Source organism: Chionomys nivalis, chromosome 16 (genome assembly GCF_950005125.1).
Source record: "Chionomys nivalis chromosome 16, mChiNiv1.1, whole genome shotgun sequence".
Classification (NCBI taxonomy): domain Eukaryota; kingdom Metazoa; phylum Chordata; class Mammalia; order Rodentia; family Cricetidae; genus Chionomys; species Chionomys nivalis.
The window spans coordinates 15,280,807-15,307,435 of NC_080101.1; the positions used below are offsets into that span (position 1 = coordinate 15,280,807).

The window sequence follows — 26,629 nt, forward strand, 5'->3', positions numbered from 1 at the left end:
CGCATGCCCTCAAGGCCAGCTCATCCTCACTGATACCACCGGGGCCAGCTCTACTGTGCCGCTCAGCTGAGGTGCAGAGTCTGCTCTCCCAAACACTGCCGCTGGTGAAGGACAGGGCCAGCTCTCCTGCTCTCATGCCCCTAGGTCAGCCCTCCTGCCTGCTGCAGGTGGCGAAGGTGAAGGGAGAGAGGGCATCTATCCCTCAACCATGCCACCCACTGAATGCCAGGCAAGGGACAGCACAGCTTCTTTCAAATCCTAAATGAAATCAGCTGTGAGTTTCTGATGTTTTCTGCTTAGGTAGATGTTGTCTGAGGTATGCTTGTTTGTTTCCTGCCCACTCAGACCAAAAAAATCACACAGAAACTGTATTAATTAAATCACTGCTTGGTCTATTAGCTCTAGCTTCTTATTGGCTACATTCTAAACTAACCCATCGCCATTAATCTGTGCATCACCAAGAGGGTGGCCGAGCTCCAGCAGAGGCTACAGGGCTTCTCAACTCACTCCGCCTGCTCTCTCCTCCTCTGTCTGCTTGGAACTCCCACCTTGGCCTATTCTGCAAAGCCACTGGCTGAAACAGTTTTATTCATTAACCAATAAAAGCAAACCATAGACAGAAGGACCTTCCACACCAGGTAGTGGTTTGAGAAGAAAGAAATGTGAAGAAATCAATGACAAAAAGGGAAGATCAAGATGAGGGAACCAGATGGCTTCTGCATCCAAGGTCCTTGGTTTTCCAATTCTTGACTGGCCAGCCAGTTGCCTAGCCACAGGTTAAAGGTGAAACTAGGTTCAAAGTCTGCCAAAGTTCCAGGTTCTGAGATGACCTATTCAATGATGTCATAGAAAAGCTACCTTTATGTTCCATCCAGAATGCCGTAATTAATGGGAGAGATACAGTGATTCACCTGAGCCAACAGGAGAGGGTCAGCAGTGAATCCCAGATGTTAATCATGGTGCAGGTGATTAACAACATGGCAAGTATTGATTGGCTTCATGAAATCTTTCAAAAGATGATTCCAAAGCAATGTTCAGTGAGACTTGGGAAACAGTCAGAATTATTGCCTCTACCCAGTCTCCCTCCCTTGCTCTATGTCCAGGGAGATCTTTCCACTCTTTTGTTTGTTTTGTGTCTTTTGTCTTAGGGTCTCACTCAAAGAAGAGCCCATGTGACTCTAGCTGACTTGAAGCTCACTAGGTGATGTCAAAAGCACGTGAGAAGCCAGAGTGGTGGTACAGGCTGGTTCTTCGGCTTACTCAGGAGACAATGGCAGGAGAATTACAAGTTAGAGGCTAGCCTAGGCTATATAATGAATGCCAGGTCCATCCTAGGCAGGATAGTGAAATTCTGTCTCAAAATAGAAAGTAACAAGAGGGCTAAAGACAGATCTTGTCTAGCTTGTGCTATGCCCTGGATTTAATCTCTAAGACCTCAGGAAATAGAGATGCAGCTGAAAAACAGAGGCCTGTCTTGGCTGCGTGAGACTCAGCCACCCATCCTGCAGAAATACAGGTCTGGGAAGTGGGAGCCTCTTCTTTGAATCATCAGCCTCATCTGCCTGAAACTAAACCGAATGGGACTTAATTATCAAGTTCCCTTGCTGAAGGGCAAGCGTGCCAGCGCTGTGGAATTAAGTCCACTCCTAAGAGGGCTAGCTCTGCTCGTCTTAATCCAGTTATGAAGTAGCCTGATTAACACCTAGTCCAGGGAGCTTAAGGTGATACTGTTAACCACAGTGAACGGAGTTCGGTTTATCACTGGGAGACATCAGTAATGGTTGAAGGACAGACTGCCTCAACGGACAATTCCAGCCACACCACCACCCACGGGCTGACTGAGAAGCTGGTGGAAATCTGTGCCTTTGGCTGTAAAAGCAATAGGATGAAGATATTTACTGAATATGGTGCACATAAAGATTATAGTTCAGAACAGCGGAGTGGATGAGCTAATCTCAATTCCAGTGACTAGTGAGAAAATAAACGGGGACGAGCACTCCCTGTAGCTGGCACTCTCTCACCCAGCGGGCATTCCATAAGGGCTCACCATCTGCAAGGTGGAAGGACAGGGTTAAACTAGAAGGGACTTCAGTAGGGAAAAGCAGGCCCCAAACAATTAGTTTAGGGCAGTCACAAGCAAATATAAATACAGTGGTCTGAAATCCCGGGATGGAAGACTTTAATTAGGTGATAGCAAGAATTTTGGAAATTTTACTTAGGAAATTTAGAAAAAAAAAAGTCAAATCATTAAATGAGTGGTGTTTATTGATACGTTAAGAGCAATCACTCGGGCTGGAGAGATGGCTCAGAGGTTAAGAGCACTGGCTGCTCTTCCAGAGGTCCTGAGTTCAATTCCCAGCAACCACATGGTGGCTCCCAACCATCTGTACTGAAATCTGGTGCCCTCCCCTGGCGTGCGGGAATACATCGAGGCAGAATGTTGTATACATAATAAATAAATCTTTAAAAAAAAGAAAAAAGAGCAATCACTCCATAAAGCAAAAGATTTCACCACTGATGCGTTTCACCTGCCATAAAAATTTTCTGAATACAGATATTCCTCTTTCACAATTCTTTCAAGTCTTAAACTTTCATTCCTCCCTGGCTGGCCTGCCTCTACCCAAAGGCAGCCGCCACTACTGTGCCATTTGTAAGCAGACTTCTAATGTATTTACGAATGTATCGCCACTGTGGGTACTCACAAAGAAAGCTATGTCCTGCCTCAGACTCACTAAGCAAAGGTTGGACCAGCCAGAGGACGAACAGGTAGGGCACCTGGTAGACTTACCCTGTTCTGGTACCCTTAGCAAGCCATTCATTGTCTTTCCCGTAAGGACTTTGAGAGTCTGTGACCATGCACACTTCCCCCTGTGTTCTGGTTTTAGGATGAATTTAAAGAGTTGTTGCGGGCTGCTGGGAGCAGGCTTGTGGTGGTGGAGTTCTCGGCAAGGTGGTGTGGCCCCTGCAAAAGGGTTGGCCCCATTTTCCAGGTAAGGATTTCCAGTATCTGTCTTGGGGTTGCCAATGGAATCTAGGCCCGCAAAAGTTTTCCCAGCCACTCTGAAGTTTTTCTGCTTCTGAACTATCCATAGGTTATAGCTCTGTTGCTGTTTTGTTTGTGGTTTGTTTGTCTGGTTTTTTTTTTTTTTTTTTTTTTTTTTTGGTTTTTTGAGACAGGGTTTCTCTGTGGTTTTGGAGCCTGTCCTGGAACTAGCTCTTGTAGACCAGGCTGGTCTCGAACTCACAGAGATCCGCCTGCCTCTGCCTCCCGAGTGCTGGGATTAAAGGCGTGCGCCACCACCGCCCGGCTGTTTGTCTGCTTTTAAGCGTCCCAGTGAACCTGAAGCTAATATCCTGGAACAGGCAATACCCCAAGATGGGGTTATTTGTCCATGGGCAATTCCACAAGGAACACCAAGATGTGCTGAAGAATTACAGTGTACAAATGAATGGGAATTCATATCATTACATCTTAAGTCGGGACTCAGAACTTACAAATACTAAAAGAGACCGCAGAGAGACACAATGTTTGTGTTTAGCTGTAGTGTATGTCTGTGCACCCCTTGTGTACCTGATGTCTGTGAAGGCCACAGGAGGGCATCAGATCCCCAGGAACTAGAGTCACAGACAGCTGTGAGTTGCTATGTGTGTGCCAAGAACTGAACTTGGGGCCTTTGGAAGAGCAGCAGTGCTCTTAGCCACTGAGAAGTCTCTCCAGCCCCCATATCAGGGAATTTTAGTCTCCTTTCTCCTAGTTGTTTGTGGTCACCTTTGTGACATGCATTCCTTCCTCCAAATATAAAGAAGTTTAATCCCATGATGACTGTCTTGGTTAGGGTTTCCATTGCTATGAAGAGACACCATGATCATGGCCACTCTTATACAGAAAGCATTTAACTGGGGTGGCTCACTTACAGTTCCAGGGCTTCAGTCCATTATATCATGACAGGGAGCATGGCGGCATGCAGGCACACATGGTACTGGTTACATCTTGACCAGAAGACAGCAGGAAGTGGACTGAAGCACTCAGGGGTATTCTGAGCATAGAAACTCTCAAAACCCACCGTCATGGTGACACACTTCCTCCAACAAGGCCATACCTCCTTCCAGAAAGCTACACCTCCTAAGAGTGCCACTCCCTATGAGATTATGGGGGGCAATTGCATTAAACCACCACAATGATACAACCAAAAACCTTCTAGTCTGTTTTCAGTGTGGCTCTTAAACATCTTGGATTTTCTCACTCGGCCTCTTAAATCTGGCAAAACTAATTCTACCAATAGGCACAACCATCAATATTTCGCTGTAATGCACTTGTAGCAGATAAAGAAATGAGCTACGTGACATTTCTTTTTTGGCATTTGCATATATGCATAGTGTACATGCATGTATGCGTGTTCACATGTGCAGGTCCAAGGCTGACATAAGATGTTTTCCTCAGTTGTTCTCCATCTCACGTATTGAAGCAAAGTCTCTTGCAGAGCTCATTGTTCAAGCTAATCTGGCCAGTCAGGTTGCTACAGGGACCCACTGTCTCTGCCTCCTGAGTGCTGATGTTATATAGGTAGGTCACCGTACCCAAAGGCTTTTACATGGCTTCTAGCTATCTCACAGCCTTTACACTTTCATGCCGAGGGCTTTACCCACTGGGCCATCCTCCCCCCCCCCCAAATCTTCTACATGGCTCTTCAGCATCCCTACTATGCCTAAAATTCTTGGACTATCCAGAAGGAACACTTTAGTGTTTGACAGATCACTCTGTCACCCAAAACTGAAAAAGAAGGCTCTCTAACTATGCCATAGAAATAGCCAGGGCTCGGGTACAAAAGTGTGAATCCACTCAAACTACATAGTTTAAAGCTGGTGCCAGTAGCCAATCAAGGGCACAGAATATGCCACCTAAGGGTGTGTGTGTGTGTGTGTGTGTGTGTGTACCGATAGAGGCCTAAGGACAACCTCAGCGGCTGTTGTTTCTCAAACACCATCTACGCTCTTGTTTGCTGTGGATGGTTTGGTTTGGTTTGGTTTTTAGTAGGCTGGAACCCACTAAAAGACTAACCTGGCTTGTGGCTAATGAGTCCCAGAGATTCATCTGTTTCTACCTCCCCAGAGATGGGATTACAAGTGCATGCCACTACACCTAAATATTTGTCACGCGGGCTCAGGCTCCAGTCTTTAGGACTAAGCATCAAACACTTTACTCACAAACATCTCTCCAGCCCTAAAACCCTGGTCTTTTTCTTTTAACTGGTGACGCTGTGGAGAAGCTGTATTGTTATATTTTTGTTGTAGAAAGGTAAAACTATATAGTTACTCTAAAAATAATGTAATAATTACTTATAAGGCATATAAACTATATATATTAGAATGTTAGAAGAAAAATAAAGGTCCCTAAATAACTTACTATAGGATCTTAAGTCATTAAACAACCCATGACCTAACAATTAACATTGAATTAATCTATGTCCTAACAGTTGCACTCTTGATCAAATAAAATGACCCTACTCATAAAAATTCATAGTACATACTATGTACATAGTACATAGTTAAAAGCTAAAAGAAAAGCTCATATCTTTCAATAGACAACAGTTATACAAGAATTGAAAGGAATTATGCAAACTTCATTCACTATATATGCATATAAAACAGAGCAGAAGGATGCCTGCCAAAAAAGGGGATTTTTCTTTTCGTGAATAAGTGACAGTTGTAAGGAAATGGGAATGGAAAAACTTTGTATTTGCTGTACTGTAGCTCAGTCTATCATAAGGGAGCATATTCGTGTACTTTGTGTGATTGTGTTAAACTTCTTGTCCATGAGGGATTGGGAGGAAGGCGCTATCTAGTCACGGTATCTGTCAGAGATCAAATCAGGAAACAGAAATAAGTTAAACAAGGACTTTAATACCAGGAAGTAAATGCTTTTAAGCCACTGGATAGCAGGTGAGAAGGCTGGGGATGGGACCAGATTCTGGCACAGGCTGTCCTGGCCTAGAATTCCCTCTATTCCCTGCTGGCCTCAGGCTTCTGATTCTCCTCCCAGGATCAGAGCTGTGCCGCCACACCCAGTTCAGAACCATCATTTTAGTTTGAAAAATATTCTCAAAACCCACAGGTGTTTGTGTTTACTATACAAGAATTGTCTCTCATATCACCATTCCAAGGGGCCACAGGAGACAGGACCCCCACGTAAATCACAACCCACACACAGAATCAGAGGGCGGGCTGCTGGCAGCAGGCTTCTCACACATCCACCCAAGCCCTCCAACGCCTTGCAGCTTCCGGCTTCTCCTTCCCGCAGTTGGTTCCATCTAGTATTGACTCCGCCTGGCCAAGCTTTGAACCCCTTGTGTGTCACCTTCCAGGGGTAGTTTCATTTGACAGAGGTGACCAGAACTGCTTGTGACCTGATTTTTAAACAAACCAGGACACAATCAGGTACCTTTAAAGTGTGCACACAGCTGTCTGAATACAAATCTGTGCTGACGTAAGTCACTAACATCCTTCATCTGCACCCCCTTGCTGTCACCACTTCTGTTAAAGACATTTCCAGAACAAAATAGAAGCCCCTTCCTCCTATCACCTTTCATGGCTTCCCATTGGCTAGCTATAAGTCAGCCGGCAAGGGAATCTGGAAAATCTCGTTTTGATATATGATAGATTGCAGAGAGATTGGGTGGGTGGGAGAAAACCAGGCTGATGATGGTCATCAGGGAAACCTTCTAGGCCACCAGCATCACACCTCCCAAGCCATGTCAAGACAAGAAGGTCAAAGCACCAAGCATATATCTGGGTCAGAGAACTGCATCCTTTGTTGGGATGCCAGAACCATGGCAGGGTTTCTAACACTGCTCTAAGCCCACTCCCAACACCCCAGACCATTTCAGGTAATGCCTCGACACCTTCAGGAAAACACTATTTGGCCTCCCCACCCCCAACAGGGTTGGCCTGGCCCCACTGGTCCTCCCCACCCCTGACAGGGTTGGCCTGGCCCCACTGATCCTTCCCACCCCCGACAGGGTTGGTCCAGCCCCCTGCACTCCACTCAGTTGCTCTGTGTTTTATTCTCAAACCTTGAACCACCAATCTTCAGTTTTGTTCGTAGACTCTGCAATGCGTCCTTGCTTGACCTTGAGGACTTTCAAGTCCTCGACTGTAACGACCCTTCAGAATAATGCCTGAGTCTCTTTAACAACCCAGTCACGCGTGTCTTCTTTTCAAAATGACATTTAGAGTACAAATGTTGATATTCACATTATTGTACTTTTTTGTCTTGAAGGCAATGTCTTTAAAATACCAAAATGTCATGTTCGCTAATGTGGATGTGGACTCATCGAAGGTAAGCCTCTTAAACCCTCTGTGCAGATCGTCAAAACCCAAATGCAATGTCACTGAGTCACTCTACGAAAGCCATGACATCACCTGACTAAACACAAGTGGAGTTCCATATCTTTGCTTTCATGATAAATGTAGCAAACTGTTTTACACAATCTTCTTTAAATGTTAGCAAATCTATGGTGCTCCCTGCTGCTGTGGCAGACAGCACGAGCCACTCCCAAGAGTCTTCACCCCTCGCTCCTCAGCCTGATGCTCGAGGCCTGTGTTCTCAATCTGTGGGTCACGCCCCCCTCTGGGGTTACGTACCAGTTATTTACATTATGATCATAACAATTGCAGAATTATACTTATGAAGTAGCATCTAAATAATTTTATGGGTGGGGTCACCACCACATGAGTAACTGTATTAGAAGGCTGGAGCATTAAGAAGCCTGAGACATTACAATGAATCTAGGCAGACATTACAATGAAGCCAAGGTAAAAAATTATTTTCAAGTTGTGGTAAGTTATCAATAATTTTTTAAAACTTATCTCAATAATTATGGACATTTTGACATATCTCATTTTTGTATTCTGTATTTGTTTTTTCAGGGGTTGCTTATATCGCATAAAAATTCCACGAAATCCTTCCCTCTTGTCCCTTGATCCAGCCTCCCTCTTCTCCTATGCCTCCCCCCAAAATAATCAGCCTCCTAGTTTTAAGCCAAATATGATTTATTATAATATAAAATCTGCTGGGACTTCTTCCTAGGAATTAGTAATTTACAATAAGGAAATGTAACTATATTAATTAGCTTTCTATCACTATCGAAAAGTGCCTGAGATAAAGAGAAAGGTTTATTTTGTCTCACCATCTTGGAAATTCGAGTCCCTGATCAAAGCCTGGTTGCTTTTGGACCTGTGGAAGACAGCACATTTGAACAGGAGTCCATGGCAGGGCAAAGTGATCCCTTCAGCAGCAGGAAGAAAAAGAGAAGGGGTCAGCATCCCACAGTCCCCTTTAGGCACAGCCTGAAAGGACTGAAAGCCTCTGGGTAAGGCCCCACCTCTTAAAGGTTCTACCACCTCCAATAGCTCCGTGCTGGAGACCAGGTTACTGATCCAGGAGAGGCACTCCGCATTCAAACTATAGCAGAAAAGGTAACAAGCGACCTACCCAAGCATTGGATGGAAGCTGAGCTTTAAAATGATCAGAAAACCAAACACTAGTTATCTTCTGTGCCACAGTCTGTCATAATGTGTCAACCTGACACTAACTTGGCACCCTGAGAAGATTTGGGCAATTGTGATAATTTTTGTATAAATTTTACTGCATGAATTTTTGTGTGAGTACAAGTTTTGATTTCTTTTGAAGCTGTATCTACATGTGTAGTTCTTGCCACGACACTCTAATGATATATGGAGGCCACTGGAAAACCATCTTGTAAAGAAACCACGTCATTTTCCATTTTCTCTGCTCCAGTAGACAGTCCTGATTTCCCAAAATCTTGCCAAAAGCTGAGCTGTTCTCAGCTTTTCTTTTTTTTTCTTTCTCTCTCTCTCTCTTTTTTTTTTTTTTTTTTTTTTTTTTTGGTTTTTTGAAACAGGGTTAAAGATTTTTTTTTATTTATTTACTATGTATACAACATTCTCCCTCCATGTATGCCTGCATGCCAGAAGAGGGCACCAGATCTCATTACAGATGGTTGTGAGCCACCATGTGGTTGCTGGGAATAGAACTCAGGTCCTCTGGAAGAACAGTCAATGCTCTTAACCACTGAGCTATCTCTCCAGCCCCTGTTCTCAGCTTTTCGATTATAGTTTTTTGTCTTCTTTATTGTTTTATTTTGTTATGTTTTTCAAGACAGGGTTTCTCTGCAACAGCCCTGGCTGTCCTGGAACTAGCTCTTGTAAACAGGCTAGCCTTGAACTCACAGAGATCCACCTGCCTCTGCCTCCCAAGTGCTGGAACTAAAGGTTTGCACCACCACTGCCCAGCTAGCTTTTTGCCTTTTAAGGTGAAGCATATGTGTGCAATGCTTCTTTCTGTTTGTGTGTATTGTGGGTGGAAGAATTGAAGTCGATCAAATAGCATATCAGTGAGAGAGTTCAATTCTTTTTGTTCATGGACAGCTAACTTTAGTCAACTTCTAAATAAGGGAAATAAACAAACAAACAAGAAATACCACTTGGAAGCAGTTTGCTTTGGTCTGAAATCAAACCATTTCTCTTGTCCTTGGGCTTCAAATGTTTCAGAAGTAAAGATAAGTAGTGAGGGAGAAAGGAAGACAAGACTTAAAGAAAAGGCTGTGCTAACCTTGAGTGTGTCATGCCTGTCTCCAGTGTGACCGATGAAGACATGCCTTTTCCTTCCTCTTTTGGCAATATGGCATTTCCATACTAGGCTCCCTGGGGCTCCTCTGCCCACTCAGCATGGTTAAATGCAGTTCCGTTAGGAACTCCACATCCATTCCATTTGCCCCGCATCTCATCCCTCACCTAGAGCTCTGGAATGAGAAGCCCGAGAGTGCCAGAATGGTCCTCTTTCCACGGGGGTTGTCCTGGAGGCCTTGAGGGTATGTTGGGAAAATCCTGTAAAGTGTCAGGTGCCCTTAGACTTTAAGACACTATTTCTTAGAAGTCACTCGAAACAGAGAAAAGGAACCAAAACTGTGACTTCACAACACCCCTTTTTCTTCCCAGGAATTGGCTCAACTTTGTCACATCAAAGCCGTACCCACATTTCAGATGTTCAAGCACACCAAAAAGGTATGTTTTCATGGAAACCAGCAGGGATGAATTAGATGAAGCTACCATCAGAACTAAAATGAAAAACTCTGGTGTTCCTCGGTTAGATAAAAAATACTTGGATTTTTTTTTTAATATAATTTTTAAATTTCAACACCACACCCAGTGAATGATGAGGGTAAAGAAAATACATTACTTACAGTAAATTGCTTCCTATCTGAGGCATTCAGATCATAAAAACTCCACTATTTCCTCTACTCTGGGACAGAATTATCAAGAACCTAGCCGATAAGGGCTTGATGAAATCCTCCCACTAGAGTCGATAGCCATTAACAGGATGTGTGGAAACATTCATCCAAAATCATCCCAAGGAAACACAGCCTCATGACTGGGTATGCACTGCCTGGGTTCAATCCCCATGGTCCAAAAACCAGGTCTCCCGTTCTTAGCTATGGGGCCCTCGGTGGCTTACTTATCTTTCTGTGTCTTTGTTTCCCTATTTGTAACAGAGGGCATTATCAATATGCCCTCATTTATTGTGAACATGAAATATGTTATCACGCTGAAGTGTGAGATCCCCCCTGGTGGGAGTGGTTTAATGTGTTCTATTAGCTTTTCTCTTATAGGTATTAATGGGATAAAATGGCTAAACTGTTCAGCACATGATAAAACTAGTATTTTCAGATATGACTGGGGGGATTGATGGTTATTCACATATGCTTCATGAACTATTATCATTTTTAGCAAACTTAAAAGACACAAAATATACATTGTCTTTCACACCAGTATCTTGCCCTTGGGAACATATGCTGTAAAAACATCTCAAGAAAAAGAAAACAGTAACTGAATATGTAATAATTGATACATTATTTCTAACATTGACAATAGAAGCAATTACAATGCCTTTTTCAACAGAATGTCTGAATTATGAGCCATCTATTCCATGGAACAGTATGAAACTAAGATGTTAGGAAGAATTTTGTGACGTTTAAAAGACATGTTTGGGTTTTATAAAGATTATGTGTAAATTGGGGAAAACAAAAGCATCTCTTTGATCTACCAGAAATACAATTTTTGTTTCTGTTTCTGTCTGTTGGTATTTGATGTGGTGTAACTGGTGCAATAGATTTAAGATATTTTTCAAACACTACATATTTCTTCCCATGGCTTTTGGTTGAAAATAAGACTATTTAGCATGTGTTTCCTCAACTTGCCCCACCTACATGTTTAATCATCTGTGTATATCATCTTTGCTACCATCTCAACATGAGAACATGTTCTTGCGAAATCAGTCCCATCCCTACAGCTTGCCTGTCTCCCCTCCATCTCTTACTTTCTCCGGGGTTGGTGTTTTTCCAGCCAGCATCCATACTGCATGGTCTATCAGGAGCCCTATTTCCTATCTTTAGTCTCAAAGCTCCATCTCTAGGTTCCTACCAATCAATTAACTCTATACTTATCAGGTGTAAACCCTTTCATTTAACTAAGCCAAATTCATATCACACCAAAACTAATGCCAGAATTTGGTTGGAAGCGCTAAGTCAAAGTATTTGCTTTTGCTGCTACTGGATTTATATTGGAGAAGTACAGGACAGTAGCTACGGCATAGCTCCTCGCCCCATGGGACCTGATAATGAAGCCGCCATGCAGAGGGAAGCAGAATCCAGCCAAGATGCTAGTGCTTTAAGCTCTGAGTTTATCGAGGTGTAAGAAGGACTCAGCGGTGGCAAACACTGGCTGCTCTTGCACAGGACCAGATTTAGTTCCCAGCACCCACAGGGTGGCTTGTAGTCATCTACACCTCCAGTCCTAGGGAATCTGACACCCTCTTGTGGCCTTCCCAGGCACCAAGCATGCACATGGTGCACAAACATACATGCAGGCAAACACTCGTGCACATAAAAAAGTATAAAAATAAAAAAATTGATTCACTCTGAATTTATCCACAACTTAAACCTAAATCATTCCCATAGAGTCTTCATGTTTATAAACTGGGAGTATTTTAGCATCAATCGCAACCATAAAAAAAAATCTAATAAATATAAGCAGAGGAAGATAAAGGGGTTGAGATCCTCTAACTCTCCTCTAGAGTATGTCCACAATGCCCTGAAGACCTTTTGCTAGACCCAGCCTCCTCCAGCATCCATACAGTGTCCTGGAGAGCAAGAGTTACCATCTGGGCTTCTTGTGGACACTTGACAACTGAAAATAGCACAAAAAGACTCAGATTTAAATATTTAAATGTGCTGATAGGCAGCTACCAGAAATTAAATCAACTAAATTGATGGTATTGCCAGTAGCTACTGTATCTCCCTAAGTTCTAATTCCAGGGCCCCCCAATAAGCATCTGATGTTGATATAATGTATACAGACATATTTCAAAAAGTTTCCTTAGGAATTGAAGTTTTCATTGAATACTATTAGCATAGCAGCCTGATTATGAAGTTTAAAAACTAAACAGTTGGGATGGAGAGATGGCTTAGCTCTTAAGAGTTCAGTTCCTAGCACTCAGGTCCTGTGGCTCACAACCACCTCCAACTCCATCTCCAAGGAATCTAACACCCGCTTCGGGCCTCTGTGGACACCAGCATGTATGTGCAAATATACACAGAGAGACACACAAATAAAAAAATAAAAATAAAGTCTCTTTTTAAAAACTAAACATGCATCTATTTCTACTCATCTGAAACCTGCTCAAAAAAACAGCAACAAGACCAAAACAAAACAACTTTCTACACCAAAGGCAAGAGGCAAGAAAAAGATGACAAGATTCTTAGGGGGCTAACACTCTAAATCTTTTACTTCTTTTGACTCAGATGTCAAATAGGCTCTGAGCAGGCTTTTAGTGCTCCATGGGGCCCCACTTTTCCCAATGCATCAAGAGTTAGGGTGAAGCCATGGCATGTCTGGATCCTTCTCCCCCAGTTCCTGTCTCACAGTGGTCTGCAGAGGGGGAACCACTGCAAAGCAGGGCCTTAGGGGGGTCAAGGAAAGGATGCAATTATTTCAACGTCTTTCTGTTAGGAGAACAAAGCAAGGAAGTTTTCATTGGCGTCAGATTCTTCTAGAAAATAGAGAGAAATGGAATCCGTGTCTTTGAAAGCACCTCCAGAAATGGGTTCCACACCTTCATCTGGGACATGTAACTGGAAACTGACTTACTGAAGCAATTAAGTACCATGTATCCATTTTTTAAAACTAGAGTTCAGTTTCTATTGAGGATTGTTTTAAGAAATGTCTTTATGATTCCAGGAAGACATCTGTGTGTTTCCAGTAAGACATCTGGCAAATAGCCACTGTGCACTGTGCCTCTTAAAGGTTCACAGTATTAAAAAAAAAAGGTCATAAATCACATAGAACACAGGAGACTATCTTTTCCTTTGGAAACACAATGTGTTTCCTTGTTTCAGATAGGAAGAGCTAGGGTTCCCCTGTAGTGGGAAGCTACTTGTTGGTTCCCAGCCGTCTGGCTATCTTAGACCCAAAATAATCACACAGAAACTGTATTAATTAAATCACTGCTTGGCCCATTAGCTCTAGATTATTATTTGATAACTCTTACATATTAATTTAACCCATTTTTATTAATCTGTGTATCACCACCTGGCAGTAGCTTACCAGCAAAGTTTTGGCATGTCTGACTTGGGCAGAAGCTCCCATGGCTTCTCCCTGACTCTGCCCTTCTTTCTCCCAGCATTCAGTTCCATCTTCCCTGCCTACCTAAGCTCTGCCCTGCTATAGGTCCAAAGCAGTTTCTTTATTCATTAATGGTAATCACAGCATACAAAGGGGACTCCCACATCATTCCCCTTTTGTTCTAAAGATGTCGAGAAACTCAGGCTTGCTTCTGCTGCTCTAGTCCCACGACCCCTTACCTGCTGTATCTCCAACCTTCCCCATAGATGTTTCTTGTACTACGCCACCCTTAGGCTTTTACTCTATTCTTGGGACATTCTTGCTCATGTCATTCCTAGTATATATGCATCATAAGTAAAGTAGAAATTTTTAAAAATGAAAATTCATAAAGCTATATATCGTGACCTGGGGCTGTAGTACTTAGTGATCCTTCCCTAGCTGCTGGAAGTTTTCATGAAAGAAGTTGCTTGGCAGGGATGCGATATAAAGAATGGCTGTAGTGGGCAGGGAGATGACTCCGTCAGTAAACTTGCCACAGAAGCACATAAACCAAAGTTTGGACCCCAAAACTCACATGTGAAAAGCCAGGTATGATAGTGTACGTTTGAAATCCTAGTGCTGGGGAGACAGAAGCAGGAGGATGCCTGAGAACTGCTGCCAGTCTGGACAGCCTCACTGGTGGGTTCCATACCATGTGAGAGATGCTGTCTCAAAAAACAAGGTGGATAGTATATGAGGAGTGACCTGAGGTTGACCTCTCACCTCTACATACACCCATGCAAATGTGCATGTATGCATGTACACACACACACATACACACACAGAGCAACTTCCACGTCCCAGTAATAAATCAGGTTGCTGTTCCTTTCTGCTATATTCCTCTGTGTTTTCATCTAAGCCATCATATCATGCTCCAGGAAGAGTCGCTGTGGTAAATAATGATTGTAGTATTCTATTGTATATGTACTCGTCTCCCTTTATCAAAAAAGAATTTCGTTCCCAGACCACCAGTGGATACTGGAAACCACAGACACTCCTGAATGATCCTCTGTATAACAGGGAGGGGTACCCTATTCATCCTTACTGTAGATCTTGGAAATAATTCTTTTCATTCCTTAGTAAGCAAAGAATTTTTTACATTTTTTTTTTGTAAAATAAATATTTTTTTAAAGATTTATTTATTATGTATACAACATTCTGCCTTCCTGCAGGCCAGAAGAGGGCGCCAAATCTCATTACAGATGGTTGTGAGCCATCATATGGTTGCTGGGAATATAACTCAGGACCTTTGGAAGAGCAGCCAGTGCTCTTAACCACTGAGCCATCTCTCCAGCCCCTAAAATAAATATTTTATAGCTTCTCTTTGTTCACCAATCATTGCTCTTAACAGTTTGGGGTTATTAGTAAGAAAAACCCAGGTTACTTGAACACAAGCATGTAGGTCTGATGACAAAATGACTAAATTCCTAATGGGCAGGTAGAAGGAACCATCCACTCCTTAAGCATCCAAGTTCATCATGTTTCTCAGTAATTTTAGGCTTTTTGCTTACTTCAGGAATTTTCTGTGTAATATTTTTAGATCATGGTTATTTAGGTAACCAAAATTATAGAAAGTAAAACTACACCATATATTTTTATTACACATAGAGATCATAAATTTTATGGTTATCCTAACAACCCACTAAAGACTATAACTCTCTTCAGAAAAAGAATTAACAAACATACAAGTACTGATATTTGCAGATGATACTAGGGGATCCCATGCCTCTGTGATTGAACAAAGGCTCCACTATAACCAACAGCTTTGGTTTCATGCTAAACTGATGTCTGCGGAGCTTAGGAAAGGGAGCAAAACAATGAATTAGCAAGTCTTGGTCAACTGTTTATGCCTGAGCCAACTATCAAAAGCGAATTGCAACTGTTTTGGAATTTTTTGGTTTTTTTTTTTTTTTTTTTTTTTTTTTTGGTTGTGGGGGGTTCAAGACAGGGTTTCTCTGTAGCTTTTGAGTCTGTCCTGGAACCAGCTCTTGTAGACCAGACTGGCCTCAAACTCACAGAGATTCATCTGCCTCTGTCTCCCGAGTGCTGGGGATTAAAGGCCTGCACCTCCACTGCCCAGCTGAATTGCAACTTTTATCTCTCAATTTAGAGCAAAATTGTTTCCCAAAGCACTTGGGTAGGCCCACTATTAAGAACAATGGAAAATGGGCATGTATATGCTAATAAGCAAATTATTCATAACTGAATAATTCATAACCGTTTGCTGGGCTCTTGCATTAAGTAGGAGGAAGCTCTTACCCAGATGTCTACAAGCTCCAGAGCTCCTGGCTGACAACACGAAAGTCATTCCCAACAGGTATTTGCCATCAAATAAAGCAGGTATAGAGATGAAAACTATCCTCCATCATTTGCTAGAAAGAGGACAGGGCCGAAACAGGGCTCATACACAGGCCGGGAAGAGATAATAGACAAAGAAGAATTGAGGAAGGGGTGTGTCTGAAGACTTCATTCCAAACGCTTATGTTCAACTGCTTCAAAAATAATTATGTTTGGCCTTCTTCCCAGAAATTACTTGCACCTGGGTCTCACTATCCCAGGATAACGGTTGTTCGGGTCCTGCATCTTCCTATTACCGAGTGACTTAGGAATGTAATAAGCCATCCCAACATTCATCTTCCTTCTTTGTGAGATGAATACCTACATCACTCATCTTTGAAATTTTGTCTTGAAGTTTTAAAAAATATATATATACAGGAAGTGCCAAGCCCTGGACTTGATTCATACCTTAAAATAGAACTAGTATAGTTGATTTGAAGGTTACGGCTTCCTGTTAAGTTGTTTAACAGTATGGGTACTATCAGAACCTCAGGATCCAGCTGTGTCTGTCTCCCTTCAAATTCATAAATAAACTAATTTAGAAATAATGTTTGAAGGACCATTTAAACTCTTCAAACACGTGTGACTTCTGCTTACACTGAATCGCCATTGCTTACTCAGTAAAACCCGTCCCGCACAGGTAACGGCTGACGAAGGAGTTCTGCCTGGGAGACTAAAAACAAATCTCAGCTGGTCAGCCCCAAGAGCAGCTGATGCTCGAGACGGAGAATTATAGAGTTGAAAAACTAAGCAGGATGGAAGGGACGCTAATGAACTGGGGCAGTTTTCAGCTCAGTTTAGCCATCTTGGGACCACTGCAAAGGATGCTGCTGTTGCCTTAGCAACTGAGAGGCTCCTACCTGTCTCTCCTCCAGGATCAGACAATGCAAATTACCCTCCAGTGTTGTAAACCATGGTTTTATTTAATGATCTACACTCTGTTCTCTGGGGAGTTTTGTATTGATTTTTAATAGTTAAATTTCTATCAAAATGCCTTTTTATCTCGATTCCTGAGGGTTTCCCACTCTACAATTTTGCCCTGTTCGTCCAGTGATTTGTGAGACATGAGAAGACTCAGGAGCAAGTTGTACTCAGAGTTAAGATTTATTGCATCAAAGAATACAGAGTAAAAGAACAGGGGAAGTCTTCATTAGTGGGACCGGAAAGATCTTTTGATGCCCTCTCTTGTCAAAGGACACAGATTGCCCCACAGCCATGAAAGGCATAAGCAAGCAGACATAAGCTCTTTTCTCTTAATGAGTCATGCAGATAACCAAAATATGACCTTTATCGGAAGTACTTCTGGTGATAGACGGCGCTCATAAAAGTTCACGACTGGGACCCGTGTGAACAATGATTCCTTTGAAGTCTAGACCTTGAGTTGTTCTGCCTGAGAAAGGACCTAGGGCTGCACAGCTACCACCTACCTGCCCAGATGAATAAGGCACTGCTGCCTTGCATGACTCTCAAGACCTAAAAGTGAGCAAAGAGAGGTGGTGGCTTCTCACCCATCTGAAGAAGGCAATTCTGCGCCCCTTTTCCCCAGGATATCTGAAAAGGACTGGGGAAAAGTATGGCTGTGTCCTCGATCAGGGTGTCCCAAAACGAGAGAAAACAGACTTGAGCTTTTCCCTCGTCTAGGTTTAAGAGACACTCACTCTGAGATTGGTGAGCAAGAGTGGGAATGGAGGTAAGCCAAGGGTTGCAGCAACCCAACACTGAAAATCTGAGCAGATTTTCCCAGTGGGAACATGAGGACAAGCATACGCCATTGAAGAGAATGACCCTGGAAGCTGTGTTTACCCCAAAGAACAAAGTCCCATTCCAGTGACAGGCAGATCATCATCTCCGGTAGTCACGGTCCAAAATGGCCTTTTCTATACTTAATGTGGCTGGAGATGAACTCCAGCATCATACCACGTCCCCTTCGATGGTAAGTCCCACCGTATCGAGGATCTGACCCTGCGGCACTTCTCGTGTCTGATCAGCAGAAGCAGCTGGTGGCCCAGAATAAGAATCCACGCACACCAGTCCAAGCTGACCCTCCACCTGTTGACAGATCAGTCGCACAGGAGCACAGCCACGCCAGTTTGTTTACGTAACACTCTGTCTGCCTTTGCACTTCCACAGCAAATCTGAACATCAGACCCCAAAACGAGTATGATAGGAACCAAAAAGTTAGCTGTTGCCACAGAAAAAGCAATGTACTTTGGTCGTCATTTGGGTCACTGACACCCAAAGAGTAAGACATGGAAGCAGCTTCCAGAAAATAATGTCAATCAGTGTGCTGCTGTTGTTCCACCATCAGAACAAGTTCAAAAGGTGCCATCCAGGAGGCCTGAGTGGTGGAAACAGGAGCCTATTTGCCCTCATCTTGTACGAGTGCCCCTCTTCCAGGTGCCTCCTGGATATATTTTAGCTGAACTCCAAAGACTCTCATTGAATTACTTTACATTATCAAGGTCTGCCTGAGGCATAGGAAAGCCAGTGAGATTCAAAGTAAGCAGCTCTGGGTAGGGTCAGAGGAAGAATCAAGATAGAACTGACTGTTGTCCCCTGCTCTTAGGTGAGGCAGCTTTAAAAGATTCTAGCATTAAACATACCCTTTCTGTCTTAGTCATACCATCTAATCCCTCAGAAAATCCATCTATCTGAAGCAGAATGTTCTCCTTTTATCCGTGTTATTGTAAATTATACACTGTATTACAAACATCTCCACAGTCATTCCCCAAGGCGATCTTGTATGTTTGGTGGGATTGTGCTATTGTTCTTTGTCTTTCATAGCTGGTGCACCGCAGGTTGCTCCTCTTGCTGTTATTAACTAGGTACAGATGTCTGGGAGATTGATGAGCTCAGTCTGGACCATGCAGCTGGTCTAATATAACTTCAATATCCACTCAACCAAAATTGCACAACAACCGGCCAGGGCATTTATTATAATTAGCCTATGCATGCATCATTAGTGTAATTTTGCCTGTCAGACATCTATTTGTTAGGGAGGGACCACTGTCTCTGAGTCTTCTGCAATAAACTGCATGTAAATGTTAGGATGTCTTTGGCATATGAGAAATATTGCCTCTATCTAGACCTAGTTGATAGGTAAATCAGGAGTCACTTTATTACTCTCTTTGGTTCATGTGTTTGTTTGTTTTCGCTTTTGCTTTTCAAGAAAAGGTTTCTCTGTGTGGCCCTGGCTGTACTAGAACTCTCTGAGACCAGGCTGGCCTCGAACTCAGAGATCCTCCGGCCTCTGCCTGCTGAGTGCTGGGATTAAAGGCGTGCAGCATCACCACAACATAAGCATTACTCTATGTGTGTGTTTGAAAATGTCTGTAAGAAAAGCTGTTTTTAAAACATGTTGGGATGGGGTATTTTTTAAGGACTGAATAGCCTCCCTCCTCCCATTGGCCTCAAAAACTAGGAGTTTAGCATTTTTGTTGCAACTATTTTCCAGCACACAGCAGCAGCAGCTCATGAAGAAGGATCCAGCTAGGTGTGCGAGCACACCTGCAATTTTATCTCTTGGTTGATTGGGGCAGAAGAATTTCAAGGTCAAGGCTAGCCAGGGACGCATAGTGAGACCCTATCTCAAAGTGGGGTAAGAGGTACATAGTGAGACCCTATCTCAAAGTGGGGTAAGAGGTACATAGTGAGACCCTATCTCAAAGTGGGGGTGGGGGAGATTATTTTGAAATAAAGGAGATGTTAAGAGAGCTGTAAACTCACATCCTGAAGCTTCTGGTCGAAGCTTTTGAGAAACACAGCACAGCACCAGACTAAAAGAGAGAAACACCTTGGTCAGAACTCACAAACCATTTATAGTTGACTCTGTGCATCTGCGGATTCCATGTTCTTACATTCAGTGAACAATAGATCAAAAATACTTGAAAAAATATTTATAGTGAACACGTACAAACTTCTCATTCTTGTTATTATCCCTAAAACAATAGAGGGTAACAGCCGTCTGTGCAGCATTTATATTGTACAGGCTGTTATAAATAATCTAGAAAGGATGTGAAAATTATGAGAACTCAGGCCTGGGTTCTAGGCATGCACTCTGGCGCATCTCTGCACTTTGGCGTTCTTCGAATCTCCAGTGATATCCGGGACAGTTGCAGAGCTCCCATGAGCAAGGCCACTTGTGGGATAAGTGTTTCCTTCATTACTCAGTCTTCTTACTACGTTCCCAGACACAAAGCCCAGCACTAGACAGGGAGATGCATGTAATGTCTGTCTTTGGTCAACTAGACAAAGGAGGCCATGCTGAGGATGACAGAGCTCGTGCCTGGCATGTGGGAAGGCTTTGGGTTCAGTTCTCCAGGACAACAAAGGAAAGCAGAAGGAAGGGAGCAGAGGAAAGGCTGGCAAGAAAGCAGGAAAGAAGGTGTCTTAGTCCCTGTCGTGACTCTGTGACAAAATGCCCAGAGAAGGTCAACCAAGAGAAAAAGGACTCAGGTTCACTTACAATTCCAGGCACAGCCCCTCGTGGTAAGGAAGGCAAGGCACTAAGAGCTCCCACATCTACGATCAGAAGAAGAGGCCAGGGGGTGGATGAACACTGCTCAGTCTCTCTCCTCACTTACACCGCCCAGGATGGCAGCAAACGATGCAATCTACAGAGAGTGGCCTTCCTAATCAGAGTAATCCTCACAGGCGTGCCCCCAAGCCCATCTCCAGTGCTTTTCCATTCTGTCAAGTCAACAGTTAACACTAATCCCGGGAAAGGAAGGGGACACTTTATTCCTGAAATTTAATACAACCCAGAGTCTTAAACTCACACTTCAATGGCCAAAACTGAGTGCAACAGAACTCAATTCTAATGAAAGCTAGTTTATGTGAGAGTTCCAAACTGGATACTACAATTATGCTGAAAAAAAAAAAAAAAAAAAAAAACTGTGGTCTGCATCCTTGAGCTAATGGGCAGAATGAAGATAAAATCAACTATGTCATATCGTAATGGAAAGTCCAGCGTGCTCTCGGATGGCGAAGAAAATGTTTCAGAAGGCTTCATGAGGTGACCACCATCAGGGAGGGATAAGACTGGATAAGGAGAAGCAGAGATTGATAGAGTAGATGTGTGTATCTGAGATAATTTACATGCTTACATAACAATAGCATCTGAAAGCCTAAGAGATTTCACCTGTCTCATTCACAAGCTTAGCACAGGTACTCATTAAGTGCATGTTCTAAAAGAAAACCATGTGAGTGTCCATAACCCAAACATCCAAAGTCACAGCGTTCCGAAATCTGATACTTCATAGGGACATGATGCTATGAGACTGATGGGTCAATGTTTGTAGACTTAGTTTTGTAAATAAAGATTAGAAAAAGCATTGTATGAGATTACTGCCTCGGTAAGCCTTCATTGTCAGCTTGACACAGGCTAGGGTCATCTTAGAACAGAAGCAGCAATGGAGGAACTATGTAAGTCAGGTTGGTCTGTGAGCATGAGGAACTGTCTTGATTATTGGTTGATGTAGGAGGACCTAGCCCACCACTGGTGGCACCATTCCTCAGTCAGTGGCCCTGGGCAGTTTACAGCTAGCTAAGCATGAGCCAGGAAGTGGTTCAGAGATCGAGCCAACAAGCATCATTCCTCCTTGGTTCCTGACTCCAGGTTCCTGCCTGATTTCTCCGTGATGGATTATGACCTAGGAGTTATGAGATGAAAAAAACCCTACCCTCCCCAAGCTGGTTTTAGTGAGAGTGTTTTATCAGAGCAACATGAAGGAAGCTAGAGCAGACTTCAGGCTGTGAGACACGTGAAATATACACAAATTTCCAGTTAGATTTGAGTCTCATCCCCAGGATATCTCGGAATTTAGTTTCAAATATTCCAAGGTCTAAAACGCTTGCAGCCAAGCACTCAGAGAAAGTGGTTTTGAAGTAAACAGTGAGTCTCCTGTGAAATGTTCCCACAGTTCAGAGTTCATGGTATTGAGGCAGAGGAGACAAAATTAAGACAACATTAGAAGGCTGGATTTTTACAACGAGGAAGAGAACTCTGAAGATCTTGGAAAGGATCTCACAGACACATTTGTAGCTTTGAGATTCACGGGAGGAGGTAGACAGAAAAGGCACAAAACTGAGCACAGAGAAAGCTTTGTGGTTTTTGCTATAGTCCATTTTAAAGGTGGCCAGTTAGGAAACAAAGGTAATGTCCCTTAAAGCCACCAGAATGACTGACATGACAAAAACTGGTGATACCAAACGTCAAGGATGTGGAGCAACCAGAACACCCATCCTTTGCTGGGACAGTTAGTTTCGGGGACTGTTATTGCCCTTCCGTTGGCAGAATGCTGGCCTAGCCAGCCTTTGGTTAGTTTCCAGAATGGTATAAATTGAGTGTGGTTGTACATACAGCAATTTGTGGTTGTCCTTGGCAATTTTGTAGAGTGAAGACCAGCCTGCGATTACATAAGATCCTTTCTGAGAGAGGAGGGGGAGAGGAGAGAGAGAAAAACAGAGAGAGAGGACTCCCATTAAAGTTTAACCCCGTAATTCTATTCTTTAGGTATACAGCAGGAAGGAACTCTTCCATGCTGCCCACAAATACACTGACAAGAATATCCCCAGCAGCATCATTCCCCAGAGTGCAAGTAGATAAATTATGTTAGACTCACGCAAAGGAATACCGAAACACATCCAGACCACTGCCGAACAGATCAACACCGTGAGCATGAAACTGAGTAAAAACAGTCAGACATAGTATACAATCTGTAGGGCTGGAGAGATGGCTCGTGGTTAAAAGCACTGGCTGCTCTTCTAGGGGACCAGGATACAATTCCCAACACCCACACAGCAGCTCACAACTGTCTGAAACTCCTGTTCCAGGATATCCAACACCCTCACATGGGCATACATGCAGGCAAAATACCAAGGTACATAAAATACAAAAAAGTTTTTTTTTCTTTTAAGAAAGAATACAGTCTGTAGAATTCTACTTGTAAAGTTCAAAAAATATGCAAAAGCAACTCATTGTGAAAGGACTCAGAATTGAGGTTGCTTTTGAGCATAGCGTAATGTGAGAGGCAGGCGTGGTGCCTGGGAAGGGTTACACAGTACGGAATTTTGTGCAGCTCTGGCTCACGTAATAGGGTGGGTGACAGTCCCCTGTGGAGAAGTCAATGCATCTCTAGAAAGACGTCAGATTCGACAGTAGCCGTGATACTTATTGATACTTATTGCTCCTGGCTGCTCTTGGCGGCTATAGAAGGAATCTCATAACCCCACAATCACAGAAATCACCCCCTCTAGAGCTGTGCCCCATTTTTTGTACCCCATAGCTTATACCTTCCCACTGCGAGACACAGCTTTTTCCAGTTAGCAAGTCCTCTCTGCCCCAACCTCTTTTATTTTTTTTTCCGAGTTCTCACTGTCCTTTGAAGTAAGAAGTAGGCTAAAATAAATCAGATAAAACATGATCCACTGAGTATATCTCTAAAGAGATGAGAGAAATATCTTCTAAGGGAGCCTAGGGAATGCAGAAGGCTATCTGGAATTAGGTGGTAGTCATGGGAACAGACACGCCATCTTTTCCCTGTGGATGCTCTGTTTGCCTCCCATGGTCTCACTGCTACCTCCAGTTGCATCCGACTCCCCTATAGAAGAAGAAAAGATAAAGATTTAGGCAGATCCTTGGACATAAAATCCAAAAGAAGGTTAGAAGGAAGTCACTGCTCTTGCATAGTGATTCCCGCCCTTGAGCTCCCACTGGAAAAAGAGAGTAAAGTGGAATCCAAAACCTCCCACAGCCTGCTTTCCACTCCAGCTCTGACTTGAGACAAGGGACAAAGTCCCCTTAAGACGTGATAGTGAATCTCCCTTCAGGCCCCAGAGGCACCCTCTCTGGTTGCCATCCTAATAATAGGAAGAACTCCCCGGCCCCGAACAAGGTCTAAGGTAACCTCTGCTGACTCCGGACTCACTACGAAGCTCAGGATGACTTTGAACTTCTTCACCTCCTGGATGCTGGGTTACAAGTGTAACCACCACAGTTGGCTGATGAGGTGCCCGGGTTCAAAGCCAGGACTCTGTGCGTGTTAGGCAAACATTTCGCCGACTGAGCTTTCCCCAGCCCTGAAGGGGAGACTGGTCGGCGGATCCCTTCTGATACCTTCCTCCCCTGGCCAAAAAACAGGGGAACTGTTTATGAGGAGATGGCTACAGACTGGCAACTCAGATAAACCGTGAAATTCTGCACCCACACATAGGTCCCTCTATTCTCGAGACTCAAAAGAACACTGTGCTGTCTCAGTCGTGGAGTGGAGACGAGGAAGGTGAGTGAAATGAGACCGAGATGGACATAACCCACACCTGGGGCTGGCAATCAAGGAGTCAATAAAATGGCAGACCCAGAGGGGAAGCTGCTGAGTGGGGGAAGCAGGAACAAGAGGTTTGGGGACGGTTACTTCTCTGCAGCACACCGAGCAGAGAGGCTTGTTCTAGAATGTTCCAGTCCCTACTCCAACCTTACCAGAAGCTCAAGTCTTCACCTGCTCCTCGCCTCAGTTTACTTACATTCTTCCCTGGATCCCAATAACTAATACACCTAGTGTTGACATGGTAGTGGGTTTAAAGGACAGGTTGACGTCCTTATTTCAATAACTGTAATGTACTTATTTCGTGTGTTCATATGAGTGTATGTAAGTGCCTCTGGAAGCTGGAGGACAACCTCAGCACGGCTCCTCAGGAGCCATCCGTCTTGGTGATTTTGGGTCTCTCATTGGAGATCACCAATTATCTGGACATCAAAACCAGGGAATCCACCTGCCTCCAACTCCCCAGCTCTGGGATTATCACCACACACAGTCCACCACACCAGACTCTTTAGTTGGGTTCTAGGAACTCAAACGCAATACCTCATGCATGTGTATCAAACACCTCACCAGCTGAGCTGTCTCCCCAACCCAAACATGAGAGAGTTATTTGAAAGGTGTTACAGCAAGTCAGGTTCACTGTATGCCTGAAATCCTAGCACTTTGTGGGTGAAAGCAGGAGGATCAGGACTGGACTTTATGGCCAGTGTTGGCTACCTAAGACTTGTGTCGAAAAGAGAAAGAGAGAGTCATTATTTTATATACTACTAAAAAAATGTTGCGATTAAAATATACCATCCACTATAAAGTTGAGTTGGGGTTGGCAGAAATGTGTAAAACACGCACTTGTTAGAATCAATTATATCACCATAACCTGGGCAGAAGTCACAAAAAGACTTTTAGTTTTGGAAAATTGTGTATATAATTGAAGAAGCCCTCAATGCCAATATATCGAAAGTTCAAATTTCAAGGATTGGGCTTCTTCATTTCCAGTAAGTGTCATACACTTTAGGTCATATGTTAAGAAGAATTACAGAGACCTGGAGAAATATTCATATCACTCATTTTGAAAGAGTGATCACCTGAGTGTACCTGGTCTTGCGACAAATAAAAGGTCAGGGATTTATCTATTTAATGTGTATTAATACTTGAACAGCTTCTGAAATTATGGAAATGAGAAACAACTATTCAATCAGACACAGAACTTGTTGACACTTCGTTGTCTTTGCAGCGCTCGCGTCAATAAACTCTTCTGTGCCTTTGTGTATTTGAAACAGATTTATGAATTTCATGGAGCTGATGAACAAAAACTGGAAGCGAAGATTCAAGAGCTCATGTGAACTGCCACCCAAAACCAAACATACCTGTGACGTTTTCTGAAGCCTCAACACGTGTTGTGTGTTTTGATTTTCAGCATGCCCTGTCACCTGTTTTCTATCAGTCTCTCTCCTGATGTCTTACGGGAAGAACGTGGCATGACGGTCCTCATGAGACCTTGAATGAAACCATTGCAGTAGTGTAGACAGAGGCTGCTCTTTTGTTTCCTGACTGCTCAGACACAGAAACTATATTAATTACAACACTGCTTGGCCTATTAGCTCAGGCTTCCTACTAACTAACTCTTCTATCTTAAATTAACCCATTTTCTTATTCTGTGTATCGCCATGAGGCTGTGGCTTACCAGGTAAGGTTCAGGCATCTGACTCTGTTGGCAGCAATATGGCATCTCCTTGACTCTCTGTTCTTCCATCCTGGCTATATTCTGCCCTGCCATAGGCCAAATCAGCTTCTTTATTAACCAAGGGTAATAAAAAGATATTCATAGCATACAGAGGGGCATCCCACATCACAGTAGCATAATTGTGTTACTTCCATTTTCTTTAGTCAGCCTTGCTCTGGGCATGTTCCTTGGGTGATGTTTTCATGACCTTTACAACAGAGCCCATATGAAGCTAATTAATAGCAGGTCACCAAGATTTTCCAGGGATAGCCAAGGGGTGCAGTTGTTTACATGATCAAAGTACTTGGTCATTCTTAGGTATGTCAATGTTCGGGTGGGGTGGGGAGGCTTCATTTTGTCCTGTTTGGCTTTGTGTGGGGACCAAGAATCAAGCTCAAGGCCTCACACATGTGAAGCAAGCCCTCTCACCATGGAACTGCAGTCACAGACTGCAGACCTGGAAGGACTGGGAAATGAGTGGAATTGGGGTGCATGGTATGAAATTCACAAAGAATCA

General features: G+C 43.3%; 1 protein-coding gene across 1 annotated transcript; it reads left to right on the forward strand.

Moving 5' to 3' along the window:
• Positions 1-956: 956 nt before the first annotated feature.
• On the forward strand, positions 957-25,732 carry Txndc8 (thioredoxin domain containing 8). The gene is made up of 7 exons (XM_057791178.1): positions 957-980; positions 2,886-2,990; positions 7,277-7,336; positions 10,018-10,083; positions 22,589-22,673; positions 24,332-24,353; positions 25,624-25,732. The coding sequence occupies exons 1-7, from the start codon at positions 957-959 to the stop codon at positions 25,730-25,732; spliced, it is 471 nt and encodes a 156-aa protein (XP_057647161.1).
• Positions 25,733-26,629: the final 897 nt, after the last annotated feature.